General features: G+C 39.4%; 1 protein-coding gene across 5 annotated transcripts in view; it reads right to left on the reverse strand.

Annotated features, from left to right (window-relative positions):
- The window catches only part of LOC106069387 (fibroblast growth factor 18-like), a 60,972-nt gene that overhangs the window by 17,034 nt on the left and 28,869 nt on the right, over nt 1-15,069 (reverse strand). For all 5 annotated transcript variants that reach the window (XM_013229041.2, XM_013229043.2, XM_056022917.1 and 2 more), the window contains exon 3: nt 1,742-1,796. In XM_013229041.2, the coding sequence (XP_013084495.1) occupies nt 1,742-1,796 (55 nt within the window). The remainder of the gene's footprint in view (nt 1-1,741; nt 1,797-15,069) is intronic.

Consider the following 15,069-nt stretch of genomic DNA (forward strand, 5'->3'; position numbering starts at 1 on the left):
AAGACGCAAATGTGTATGTGTGTGTGTGCAAGTGAATTAGCTTGTATGTATGTGTGACGCAAGTGTATTAGCGTGTATGTTTGTGTGAGGCAGGTGTATTAGCTTGTATGTGCGTGTGAGACAAGTCTTATTAGCTTGTGTGAGGCAAATTTTACAAATCTACAAATCTCCTTTACTACAGTGGTACCCAATCTACGATCCGCGGGCCTTATCCTGCCCGTGACGCGATGCTATTAGGCCACTGGCACGTCTGCTCACGCTGTTAAGCAGCAGAGACTCTATTCCATTATACACGACATTTTCAGCGGTTATGAGGTCCGTGACATGCGTGTTGGACATTCCTATGGTCGACCGATATGACGTTGGGTATTTCTGCTCTGGTCAAGTCAGCATTAAAACATTACGACTACTCGGGATTGTATTAGGCCTTAATGTCTTTGACTCTAGGACATGTAAGCCATGGTACCGTTCCAAATAGCGAACAGTAGTCCGCCCTCTCCTCCAATGAGATATTCATGTTACCCCCCCCCCTTCTCCGTGCACATGTATTTCTCCGCAGCCCTTGAGCGTACGCCATGTATCAATCATTGGCATACACGAAAAGTTTCATTCAATAGTCTAGTACAGTTCCCAATGTCAGTAACGTGGTCACCCCCCCCCCTCCACCAAACCTCACCCGTCCGGCAACGACACCCCGATCAACCACTCCTCCCAACTAAGCTCAATAGAGGCGATGTTACCCCCCCCCCCCTTTTTCGGGATCACGGCGTCCTTATTTTTCTTGCTAATCCACGCTGGAAGAATTTTTTTTTTTCAAGACCAGAGGCGGTGATAAAGGCTGTGAAGTATTTATTGTCATCTTAAGACCAGGAAAACGACGTAGCTTGGAAGAGGCTAGGAGACGTAGTGTGTGTGTGTGTAAGTGTGATGTGTGTGAGTGTTGACAAAGTGTAAAGGCGGCCATGAAAGGTGGGAGAGTCGGGCTTCTAAACTAGTCTTGCTCACAGAAGGAGATGAAATAAAACCAGGTCTCAAATCCTTGTCCTTGTAAGGCTGAGTCTGGGAAGTAGGCTTCACTTTACTATACGCATTTTGTATGTGTGTACAGACTTCAAAAACACAGAGGTTGTGTAGGTGGGTGGCCTGAAAGGGGGGGGGGGGACTTCTGACATGATTTTCTTGGTATTGTTGATAACACCAAAATTTCACTAAATAACAAGACTTTTAAACTTAAACACGCACATAAAATGTTGCTTAGCATTGTCTAGATTGAGTGAATGTAAAGAACTGGATAGTAGTGACATACCATATCCCCCCCCTCCCTGTCAAGCCTTTGGGGAAGTGTTGGAGGTTGTTGGGACATTGAAGATGGCTACCCTGTGGTATGTCATGACAATACACGACCTCTAGCGTCTCTCTCCATTTATTTTATTGGTTGTTACTTCCACTACAAATGTGAGGGGGCAGGAAGTGGAGGAGTTAGATCTACTAGGAATTAATTATTCAAATGTATGCATCGAACTTGGGTAACAACAGGCGAGTGGACATCCGAAACAAGTGACTTTTACAACGACCTGGGAGCCGTCACGTTGGTTGGGGTAGGGGAGGCGAGGGTGCAACACCATGAACTACAAATTTGTTTTTAATCCAAATCTTTTTTAACTTTGCTTCCCCCCCCCCTTTAAGGAAGAACTTGTAGGCATGACAACTAAAAAAAATATGTTTCTATAGTGGAACTCACGTTGGGAGCAGCAAGATCGAGGAAAAACTGTATCAGCAGCAGCAGCAACAACAGTCTGTGAAAAGAAAAAAAAATTGTATTGCTATCCAACACAAGCCTGGCATCACATTCATTTCAATATAGAAATCAGGGAAGGATGTATCTTTCAACACAAGGAATGTCGTCACTTAATCAAGTTAGCAGTGGTATACTATAAATATAAAGTATGTGTAATTACGTCTTCTAAAGACATTTTTTAGCCAATGTCTTAAGTTTCAGCCATTGTTGACTTTACAGTCCATTTGTAAGACTTAGCTACACTTACAAATAGAAACGTAAAGCTTGATATGCAAATTTTGAAAACTCGTTATATTACATTTGAGCACATAAAGTTAAAAATATTAAAAATTGCATAGTGGATGCATATCCGAAGGCATTCTTTTATTTTGCTAATAAGTTGCTATTAATTTAGCATGTGTGTTTTAATATTAATGCAATATGATAAAAGTTTTATTTCTGAATCTCTATAATTAAAAAAAAAAAACACCTAAAAACTTTGCTTTATATTTTGTACTAATAAAAAAATATCCAGACGTTTTTTAACTCGGCTAACAAGACACAACTTTTGTACAAAATTAAATATACAAAAATAAGGTATATAAAGTTATACAAAGTTGGTGTTATTAATGCAAGCATGAGTTCTACCGCGACACACTCATTAGACAGCGTATCCTCTAATCAAAATTAATATTCACTTCAGAACTAGACGTCGTGTGAGAGGGTCACTTTCCCAAGAGGTCCGTGAAATCCTGTCTGGACGACAGTTTAATTGTCGTCTGCTTGCAATGCCCTCAGAGATGTACAAAACCATAAACATATATCTCTTTTTTGTAAAGAGTCGTGACCAAATGAAGCTTCAAAAAATATGTTTATTCCGAAATACTCTCTTGACCAAGTGGCGCCACGGTCTCTTCAAGCCAATGAGAAATCTCCGCGCCAAAATGTCGCCAGCCACACTGCGAATGACTTTATTATACTATCTAATAAACCGAAACGTTAAGTATATTCGCGATTATCATAACTCCTATACTGGGCCCGCCTCCTTCCCCTCCCCCCTCCCCCTTTTTTTTTTACAAAGTCACAATAGAGGTTGAAGTTTGTTTATACACAGCCTATATAAAGAATATCTAAAAAGCTCTTCAGAGCAACGACTCCAATTAATCTTATATCTCTAACAGATTTCCGCAACCCACGCCGCCATGATAACGGATAGTCTGCGTTCTGAGAATAACTTACAAAAATGACTCTGGAACAGGGCAGCTCAAGGGTTAATTAATCCGAGGAAACTAACGAGGCGCAAGGACTATGTGTTTGACTTATCTGAGAGAGAGAGACGGAGAGACAGAAAGAGAGATGGGAGAGACAGAATGAGAGAAGGTTATACTCTTTAAAAGCCGACACACTAATACAGAGTAGCCTCTATTTGTGCTACTAATCAATGACCTCCCGATGTTTCTATGGATTAGAATCCATCCAATGTTTATCAAAGTGATCTTTAATTATTTTTTTTTTACTAAGATTGACAACGGAGAGTGAACCTTCACCTTTGTCTTAAACATTTGGAAAGAACTGAACAAAATGAATGGCAAACTTCAGTATAGTCCCTTGTTGGCACAGGAAGCTAAGTTCATCGAAAAGTTACACACTTTCAGACACACCCGGTTCACCAACAAGCAATTGAGTTATATATTTGTAGTCTTCTGGTTAAGATGAACTTGATGATAACATAACTAAACGAGTGTATAACATATAAAGCATCAATCAGTGCATTCTTCACAAGACCATAGACTACATTTACTGCGCCACTCACCGGCACACAGACTTAGATTACCGCGCCACTAACCGACTCAAAGACTAACGTTACTGTGGCACTAACCGTCTCAAAAGATAAGCTCACTGCGCCACCAATCGGCCTCACAGTCTAAGACACTGCGCCACTAACCGACTCAAAGACTAACGTTACTGTGGCACTAACCGTCTCAAAAGATAAGCTCACTGCGCCACCAATCGGCCTCACAGTCTAAGACACTGCGCCACTAACCGACTCAAAGACGAACATTACTGCGCCACTAACCGACTCAAAGACGAACATTACTGCGCTACTAACCGACTTAGATTACTACGCCCCTCACCGACTCTCAAACTTGGATTACTGCGGTACTAATCGCATGGCCGTCCAGGTCTATGGAGACATGTGTTTGTGTCTGTGGTCTATGCGTGTGGGGGTATGCGTGTGTGTCTGCGCGCAGTGCGTTGATATATTTTTGTTTGTATGTACTATTCTCTACTTTGTATTCTTGAACTAAACAGCTTATGGTCCAACAATGAACACTAGTTGATCAAAGGGACACTAATCTCTCACTAGAGTTCACAGCATTTCTTCCTTTGTTTCCTGTTCCCTCCCCTGCCTCTATTCTTTCCTTTCCCTTGCACAAACACATCTACAATTCTCTCAACACAATTTTTTTTTTCTCCTCTTCGCCAAAGCGGCACCACAAGACTAATCCATCAAACACAATTCCTAGGAGCTCCTAACAAGACGTGTCCCCAAGAGTCGGGGAGCAATGGAATACTTCAAATTTCTGTACACACAGCTCTTCTCTTATAATACGGCATTGTGTTTACAAAGCCCCCCTTCTCCCTACCTACCTCCCCCCCCCTCCTTCTATTGCAGACGAGGCTCTGGAAGCGAAGGGAATACAGGTGGGCGCTCAAGGAAAGGGACATGTGGGTCGCGACCTACAAGATAGTCTTAAACTGGCTTGGGAAGGGTCACTGCTCTGCGAGCTGTATAGTTATACCATCTTGGAAAATGAGAATAGCCGAGCGAAGAGAATGCATCATGTGAGGACATTAGTGATAAACTTGAAGGGCCACTTAAGGCAATGACATGAGGCCTCTCTGCGTTCCTGAGAATACTTGCTCTAGTAGAGGGAATGTGAAGAACTGTGTATCTAGATTCTTATATGAAACTATTGGAACTGGAAGCAATGAGATATCAAGATTGTGTGCTTTGGTGCTGAGTGTAAGTGAAAGGTTAGGGTTTAAATGTTTTGGACTGTTTATCATAATCCTTACTATGACCACATAGATATATATAAACATATATAAATATATATAAATTAATATTTCAAAATACTGAAGTAAGACAAATTTATTATATGTTTTCAAACATATAAGTGCGTATCAGCAGAACTATTAATTTGTACTATTAGTGTTCCAAAAGAGTCATCTATGTAGGTAAAGAAAATATTTAAGAAAGTACTTTAAGTCAAACACAAGTCTACTAATTGAGTGAGGTGTGTTTGCATGTGAGGGCTTTTCAAATGGTAGCCTAACTTATAATATCAAGCATTTTGTCGCACCCCCCCCCCCAACACCACCACCCAATTCCAATAAAATAATTATCAATGTTATTATTTCTAGGGTAGTTCAACCAAAACCAAGCACATTGATAGACGTTCTGGACTAAAGTTGTTGTTAAAGAATTATCAAACTTGCCACACTGCAACAAAGAATACAAACCATACAGTTTTTTTTTCTTGAGTCTTCTTTTCTTCTTCCCTCTCCATATCTCTCTCTCTCTCTCTCTTTCTTTCTCTCTCTCTCTCTTTCTCTCTCTCTCCAATATGTCTCCATTCCAAGGCATATCTCGGCTCGCTCTCCTGTAGCCCTTATAAATATATATATGTCATATTTATGGAGTTGTCTCTCGCCGTGTAACTAAAGCTGCGACGACAACGGCCAACCAACGATGTACTGGATCAGTGGTTCTCTAGTTCTTGCAAGACTCCAAACATGTGACCTGATATAACAACCATGCACTAAGCCAGTGGTAAGTACTAGACACTTTCTAAGGTGCTTGACACTGATACCTTTCTGTTCTCATAAATTAAAGTAAATCAAGAGATATGTAAATGTATATGTCCGCTGTAAGAGAGAACTAAGCCAGTACACAGTCTCCTAAGTCAAGTATCTGGTATAAATAAAGAAATGGTTTATGGGTGGGTTTTTTTCAATAGCCCAGCGTTTTAAGCCCCACTAGAACGTGGTGCCTGTTTGGTTAACATATAAACTAATTATCGTAACATCTTCACACATCAGATGTGGAATTTTTTTTTGTCATCGAAGGCAATTGGAGTAGAAGCTTGATAATCGGCAGTAAAACTTGAGTCCCAGAGATATCCAGCCAAAGACTATTCAGTCAAAGATGTGTCAGCCAAGGACCATCTAGAAAAGGATCACTTTTCCTAAGACTATCTAAATAAAGTCCATTTAGTCAAATATCGTCCGGTCAGCATTTTAAAGGCTATTTGATCGTCTGAAGACGATATCCACCATTCTATGCTTACATATACTTTAAATCTTTTCATACGAACATCACAGAAAGACCTTGTCCTTTTTAAACTGGCAATGACATTTGCGTTAGCAAGCCTACTCTATATAAAAATAATTGTAATGTTCATATCTGTATACACCAACTTAATGAAGTAAAACAGGTTTTAGTTTTAAGAATAGATTATCCAATGTAATGTTCCAGCGACTTGAAAGGTTTATAACCACATATATAGTCAACTTGGTGATTTCCACCTGGTTGTGTGGTAGGCGCTTCGGACTGTCGTCACCATAGTCTCGAGTTCAAACCCTGCTCGCCGTCATCTCGTGTCGTCCTGCAGGAGAATTAATGTAGGGCATTCAAATCTTCTGAAGCAACATTCCAAACGTTTAAAACAAACAAAAGAACAACTTGTCAAAACAAGGTTACTTCAAAATCTTAGCGTGAGAAATAATATGAAGAGAATATTAAAGGGAAACAACTCGGAGGTTATCGTATTCAAATACGTTCTTATAAGTCATACGCTTTACTTATTTTTCTTCCTAGATCTACTTTGAGCTTTTAATACTGACGATGCCCCAATATGAAATCAACACTTCTGCTGGGTCTCAATGATAAAAAAAGGGAGGTGACCACTGTAGTTAACTGAATACCTGCCTAGTAAGAATGCTGCTAAAAAAATGGACCTAAGTAACAGATGAAAAAAACCTCCGTGTTCTGCTCTCGAGTTCACTTGAATGCCGCCATGTTGTATTTCAGTGCACCAGGCAGAACAACAAATATGTCAACATGTAGTCGGAGCACACATTGGGGGGCACTTTTTGACATGAAATAGTAAGGCCAACGTGTTTTGTCGCTAAGTCTCTCTATTTTTAAGGCTTTTGATATCTCTACAAACAAAGATATATTCTAGGTTACGATGGGTGTTCAACCGAGGGGTTATGGATAGGCAACCGAGGGGTTTTGGATAGGCAACCGAGGGGCTATGGGTAGGCCACTGAGCGGCTTTCCAAACGAAAAATCGAATCTTGGAAAAGACTTTTTATATCTGAAATAAGAAATTCATCTAGATATAAAAGATCACCTTAAATTTGGCAAAGAAAGTGTGTGTGTGTGGGGGGGGGGAGAAATCTTATTATGTAATAATCTTGCGGCGCCAACATGTGAACAGACCCTTTAAAGTGTACGCGTATGAATTCTGTCAGCATTCTCGGGACCAAGAGGCTAAACAGGAATTTATTGAATTACTAAATTCACTATACATTTTTTTTTAAATTTATGCCCTAACCTTAGCAAGAAAAAAAATTGGAAAGATAGAAAAAAGTGGTAATGTGCAGTCGTTGTATAGTATAGCAATGGTATGGGCGGCGGCAAGAGCAATGTGGATTTATGGCATTTAGTTTTATCTTCAATATGACATAATGTTTGGTTTATATGAGACACCATATTTGCTTTTATTTACTTTCATGTTTTTAGATTTATACCTGCGGGTAATAAATAAAAAAAGAATGTCGAAAGACATGCATGTTGATAGGACTAGTTGAAGCCTGAAGGTAGACCTGTGACTCCCTAACGTCTACTGATGTCTATAACACGTGGCGAAAGCTCGTCAGAAAGTCTAGTTCACGAAAAGGGGATCTCGAATTTTGATGGAGGCCACCTGACATTCTAGCCACATGACATACTCAGCCAAATGACATCCCCAACCACCTGACATCCTCAACCTAATAACATCCTCAACCTAATAACACCCTAAACCACCTGACATACTCAACCACATGACATCCTCAATGAACGTTGGTCACTGACTGAGACAAAAGAACTGTGCCTCTTTCATAAATTGAAAGCTCAACAGAAAGCATGTCTGGTCTAAGTAGCTTGCACCTAGACATGAATGCCTACTTAAAGGAAACATTCGAATATTTATGGCCAGTAATGGCTGCAGACCAAGAAGCCTATTCTCAAAACTGCATTTAAATGTCTGCTTAATGATTTGTCGGTAGTGGTACTGACAATGACCACATTTTATTTGGAACTCAAAGGTTTAAAGGACTTTCAGTATGAAGATCCCAGGGGACTCGACATTAAAGACCATGCTATTGCTTGTTGTTTCTTGGTAATCATTGAAATCTGAATGAACTAACCAGTTTTGTAATTACGACAATCAAAAGGTAGAATGAAGACATTGTTTACTGAAGTTTCACATCGCCTGCACCGTTTATTTGAGGTCACCGAAAAGAAATGCATTTGACATGTGGTCATCCTCTTCATTAAGAGATAGTCGCCCTACCCAGTTTTCCCAGAGTGGACATTCACTGGACATACATTACTCTTTATCTAATCTTGTCCCTTCATTTCTCTATTTCCTTTAAGTGGGTCACCGCTTGGAGCCCATAAAGGAGTGCTGGAACCATTAGGTGAATTTTTATAACTATTTTTAGATATTTTCCGTGTAATACCTTGGTTTCAGAGTCTAAGAGTGTTATGAGACCCGCGGGTTTGATGCTGGTAGAATGTACCAAAACACTCTCACAACACTCTCATCGTTGGCGTATTATATTTTAACTTATTGAACTTGAAATAACTGGAATACACTTCTTTATTTTTATATAACAAAAACTAAATATATTTTTAAAAATCAACATAAGGTGAAATGAAATAAACTGATATTTAAACATATTTAACTCACTATAAAAACAAGTCTTTCCACTTTGGTATCCTGGAGTTGTCCGGCGCACTTAACATAACCTAAAACACCGGGTTTTCTGGCATCATTCTACAAAACTAACATTAAATGTACGCTCTCTCTCTCTATATATATATCTTTATAACTAACAATATACACTCCATTCCCATATCACATCGGAAACACACACACACACCATAACAAATAAGTCAAAACATCGTGAAATTATGCAAGGGGGTATACTATTTAAGTCCTTGTTAGGCAAAGAAAATCCGACAGATGGACAGAAGCTGAATAGATACATAGATACAAAGCTACATCGCCACAAATAAAATACAATGTTAGATTTAGCAATGACTAAAATAGACTCAACTGAACGCTCGGTATTTTTCCTTTTCTTTGACTGAGTTGACATTGTCCCTTCAATCCTAAACAACTAGGGCAGACAAATCTTGACACTCGCCCATTCAGCGGAACCAGACATTGGCAACAAGCGAACCGTGAAGAGCCCCTAGAAAGGGCCAATAGCTTTATTATCATGGCGAGACGGGACCCGATCTCAATAAGGTGGTATGCGCGAGTGGAAATTCTTTAATAGCTGCCAAGTACGCGGGTCTTCCTAGCACCCACAGCTTCATGTGAATCGAATTAGGTCTGATAGGATATGTCTGCCACTGTCAAAATAGCAGGGGGAAGAAAAAGGTTGTTTTAATTTTGTTGACTGCAGATTTTAATTGGGAAATAAAACTTCCCTCTAGAGCGTAACCCGAAAATGGACCATAATGGGGGCCCGTGGAAGCCTTTGATTGGAGAGATTCAGCCGGCACGTCTCTTGCACGAAATCAGTCATCTGCTTTGATAGTGTGTGTACATTCTCTTGGACAATGTTGATGTGCAAGAGATTATAGCGTGCTATCGTGAAGGCTGTGTTCCTACTTTATATAGGGGTTAGACTTCTTGTAAGCTAATTAATAATGTTTCTCCTTTTGATGTGCGAAAACCGAAAAGGGGGAGGGGGTGGAGAGAGAAAAAAAATTTTAAGCTGACATGTAGAAAATTGAGCTGCTATTTAAGACCTTCGATTTGCTGGTTGACTTAATCAGAGCTGAATAAAACCGCGACAGTTCAACAAAAGTTGATTAAGGACTTCAGAAGCTCAAATCTCGTTGAAAAGCCCTGGACAGAAACCCTGCGGTTGTGTGTGGTGCATATGTTTCCCTACACACCAAGAGTAAGAAGCTTCCCAGCTCTGTCAAAGGGAATCTTAGCAAGTCTGGGACAATCAAAAAGAATATGAGACTCGTTTTCCTCTTCCTCCCCGCTGAGGATGCACCATGAGTCAAAGTTTGGTTCAAATCTTGCAGAATTAGAACCAACAAGAAAATGGCTACTAATTGGCTGGGCTACGGCAGACCTGGGTAGCATACAGCACTGCAAGGCCTCGTGTTCTCCGCGGGGCAACCGATGGTGGGAGCTTGTGAAAGAGTTAGCAGTGGTGTCTCAAAGACACCGCTCCAAGTGGACGCTACGATGTGAACTTAAAGTTGAATCTAATCAAGGTACATGCTAGTTTGTCGCTACTATCGGCATCAGAACGAGGAGTTCATTGTATCAACTAGAGCCTCAGAACGAGAGGCAACTCAGATTGATGGGAGAGAGAAGTGTCATCCTGTCTGCACTTTTAAAGAGTCACTTTTGCGAGAGAGAGTGTTAGCATTTGTAATTGACCTCCTGGTAAGTTTCTCTTTGATCTTGCCCGGACACTTGCATGTGACGAGCTCGCTCCTTGTGACGTTCAAAAAAAAAAAAAAGAGAAAAAAAAAGTGCTACATGTTACCTGTACAATAATTGTATACATTGGCCACACGTGACAAAAGTACACAGTCTCTCAGTGCTGGTTCTGATCTAATTTCGAAGGTGGTCAACCTGCGACACGCTCAACAAAGTGACACTTATAATTTCGTATATTATTATTTTTTTTTATTTTTTTTTTTTGTGGAACTGGATGTTTAGATGTTGTAATGAAGTGGTTTATATTATTAATCCTAGTGTTACATTTACACGCACATGCAAAGACCTTCAAATAGTCATCGACATATCTACGTAGCTATTTCTATACATTAATAAATGTTTTAGGCAATTAATTAAATTGAACACACAGTGTTAGGTTCTAACATGCAAAGCCACGCCAAAACAAGTCTAAAAGATACGCAGGTCAACAAAGTGTCTTCAAAGATTAGTCCTTATAATACACAAGTCTGTCGTGATGTTAAATTCAAATATAGTCCAACATATAAAAGAGTCTGTCGTCTAGTGAAACTCAAATATAGTCCAACATATAAAAGAGTCTGTCGTCTAGTGAAACTCAAATATAGTCCAACATATAAATGAGTCTGTCGTCTAGTGAAACTCAAATATAGCCCAACATCTAAAAGAGTCTGTCGTCTAGTGAAACTCAAATATAGTCCAACATATAAAAGAGTCTGTCGTCTAGTGAAACTCAAATATAGTCCAACATATAAATGAGTCTGTCGTCTAGTGAAACTCAAATATAGCCCAACATATAAAAGAGTCTGTCATCTAGTGAAACTCAAATATAGCCCAACATATAAAAGAGTCTGTCGTCTAGTGAAACTCAAATATAGTCCAACATCTAAAAGAGTCTGTCGTCTAGTGAAACTCAAATATAGTCCAACATCTAAAAGAGTCTGTCGTCTAGTGAAACTCAAATATAGTCCAACATATAAATGAGCCTCTCTTTGTGTGGTATAAAGGTGAATCATGTCCTAGACGTGATGACTCAGCAAGGAAGGGTGTACTACAAGTTGCCCAGCTGAAGTTGTTGCACTCAAACTTGGTTTATTAGTCACTTTAAAAGGTATCAAAACTTGAAGCCAACAAGGCCGTAGATTGATGACGACACGAGACTAGAAAAGAACCTAACACGCTTTTCACAAAACAGAAGCATCCGTTTTTATCTGCTATAAGGTGTTCTCACAACCCACACATGGCCTGCTTCGTTTTGTGTGGGAAATACAAGAGTAAGTAACAAAACAAGGTCCACACATTGTCCTGAAGCGTTAGAGTTAAAAGTTTGGTAATAAGAAGCTGTACTCCCAAACAGTCAAACAAAAAAAAATAATGGTCATACATTTCTATATATATAAGGATTGTCTTCGGGTGTAGAAGTGTAGTGTTTCACGTGGCTACGTAGTCCTAGCTATGACCTACATATTTTGCCAATAACAATGTATTAAAGTTTGAATTTTTTTTCTTATCTCCTTTATCTATCTATGTATCTATCTGTCCGACTATCTATCTATGTATCTATCTATGTATCTATCTATCTATCTATCTATCTATCTATGTATCTATCTATCTATCTATCTATCTATCTATCTATCTATCTATCTATCTATCTATCTATCTATCTATCTATCTATTTATCTATTAAGAGGAAGATCTTTACTGGACAACAAAAGCCCTGAACACGGTGACAATGTCAGGTATTTCATTCAAAGCAGTTAGTGCGTAGAGTGCGTAACTTGAGACATTATGGTGGGTACTTACTTTTTACATTTTATATTGGCACTTTATCTGTGGGGCATTTACTGCACTGCACGTCTTTGTGGGAGTGCGCTGTACACTGACGACACCCGCTCCGTTCCCTTTGAACTTGTTCCTCTCTTCGCTTTCCCTTCCCTTTAATATCTTTCAAACAGTTGACTAAGTTTGAAACATCGCTTCTAGCCATGATTCTAAAGTTTTGAGTTGAGAAGAGCCCTTGGAGTTTTAAGCAATAAAATCTCATCTTATGCTTGAACTAGGTACTAAATTATCGCTTAGTTGTATCTGTGTTGGTGTGCCTGTATGTATTTCTTGCTAATTAAATTGATATCTCGATATATGAACTTTGGAAAAGTTTATATTTAACGTGTTCGTAAGTGCTTTTACGGGAGGGGCAGGATTTAAGGGGGAACATTGTTTGAGAGCCTCTCTAGTCTATAAGTAATCTCGGTTTTAGACCCTTTAAAGTCACCAAGTTTGGTTAGTGTTTGAGATCCTCTGTAGTAAACAAGTCAAGTCACTGTGTGTTAGTCTCCGTTTGATGCTATCTGCCCCCCCCCCCTTTTCCCTTTTTGTTTTCGCTTCTGTCTGCCCCTCGCAGTCTACCAAATGAACAGCAGAAGTCACGCCCTTGTGCCGTCGCCAGGCTAGTGTTGTCCCCCCTCGACAGACCAGGAGCGATGGTACCCAGGTAAAAGCTCCCCCTGTACTTTGGTGATCCTAACCGTGACCAATTCCTTGGGGGGGGGGGGGGGTAACAAGAATAAGCCCTTGGATTACTTTGCTCTCTTACTATCTGCACGGTAGCAGTATCGATGGCTTCACTACAAAGCAGAATCGTTTGATATTCATAAGTAAATGATAAGAAGACGGCACAGTGGCCGGATATTTATTTCCGGTGGTGAATATTCTTTCGCCCCCCCCCCCCCCATTTTTGTCCCCTCCACATCCAAGACTATTTCATTCACAATGGAAATGAAAGGTTAAAGAATTCTTCAGCGTGAGACTGTCACGCTTGGATACACAATACAGGCATGAAAAGTACACATTAAAGCGTTTTATCTACTACACAAGGAAAGCATTGAGTCCTCCAATCATTAGTAGCCTATAAAGTGTATAGCCGTCCAAGCTCCTATTACTTGTAAAGGTGTGTAATTTGAATTTGAATCATGGAAGCGTTTTCAATATTCCCGATTACTAAAATCAAAATTCATATAGAGATTTTTCGCATGGCTCTTTACATGGAATAGGGTATACATTCTAGTATGTTGACGTGGGATTACAGAACGGCCCGCTTCTATCGACCTCCCAAATACAAACACAATTTCTGGCATGAGAATTCTAGTTTCGTTTTTCTCACCACCCTGGCATCACCCCTAAAAAATCTAAAAACAATATCTTGTCTTTTACTTCGGCTTCTTCATACACTATTGAAGTATGTCATAAGCTCAATGGTCGGGTTCCGCTATACGTTATCACTCTGGCGTCGTGACGCCATCTCACCCAAGAAATCTTTTTTCTTTTTTTTACCTCCACCCTCAACACGCAAAATATACCTAGATTTCATTTTAATTGATACATTTTTACGCAAAAATAAAATAAAAAAATACGTATATTCGATCCATGATTGTATTATATAATGTCTACAAAAGCAAGATTCGTGGCAAGCAGTGCTGTTGAAAGTTCCACACACACAAAACCAAAGAGTTTCAATAGAATTTTAAAATGGGAGGAAGTAGAATCTTGTACTTTGTACTTTTTGCTTAGTCGGCTAGAAAAAAAATTGGGTCGGAATTCGAATTAAAAAAAAAAAAAAAAAAAGCGTTTTCGATAAACAGCTGCTGTTTATATCGTGAAAATGGCTTTGTTGTTCTAGGCGCAAGGCAAATAATAACAGGTTTTAAGTTTTCGTATTTTTTCGTCAACCGCAAGTGGGAGAATTAGTGATAGAAGAGTGTGTGGCCTGGAGTGTATGAATCTGTTATAGAAGTAGACATGAACATGATTGAGTGTTTGTAACGCCATTTTGTCACGCTGCTTTAAGTTCATCGTGAATAGGAATTTAAAAACATGTCAGTAATGCAAACCTGCACGTGTTTAGAAACAAATAGTGCTAGACCCCAAGGAGCGGTCTATCTGCTTACAGAGGCCATAGTTAGCCACAAAATAATGTTTCCCCATTGCTAGCATACGTACGAACGTACAGATCTAGAATGTGAAGCTCCTATTAGAATTACTGTGTGCAAACTCCCAATCTATTGTCGTTACTATTTGGAGACTCCCTTGCTATTTAGAGTCACTATTAGAAAATTCCCAATCATAATTATGTAAAGATTTGTTAGTACTACTATAGCTTTAACTCTTTCTCTCCGTAATTATTTACCACATTCTGGTGGAATCAACGCTGGTTTCGTCAGCTAGGAGAGAAAGAGTTAACTAATGTTTGTTCCTATGAATGTAAAAAACACGGGATGTTCAGTTTTCACCAAGCGTTGTTTATTGTGTTTGACAATCTTGAGTTTTAAGAACTCGGCTGTCTACCCCATCCTCCTCCTCCTATAGACCTTTTCCTCCCGATGGCTATGTCAAGTTTCTAAAAACAACAAAACATTTTAAAAAATACTTTTTTGAAAAAAAAAAGCTTATATTAAGTGTAATTGTATCGATTAGTCTGGATCAGACATGTGACATGCCGCGGAT

The sequence above is a fragment of the Biomphalaria glabrata genome, chromosome 1, assembly GCF_947242115.1.
Source record: "Biomphalaria glabrata chromosome 1, xgBioGlab47.1, whole genome shotgun sequence".
Lineage (NCBI taxonomy): Eukaryota > Metazoa > Mollusca > Gastropoda > Planorbidae > Biomphalaria > Biomphalaria glabrata.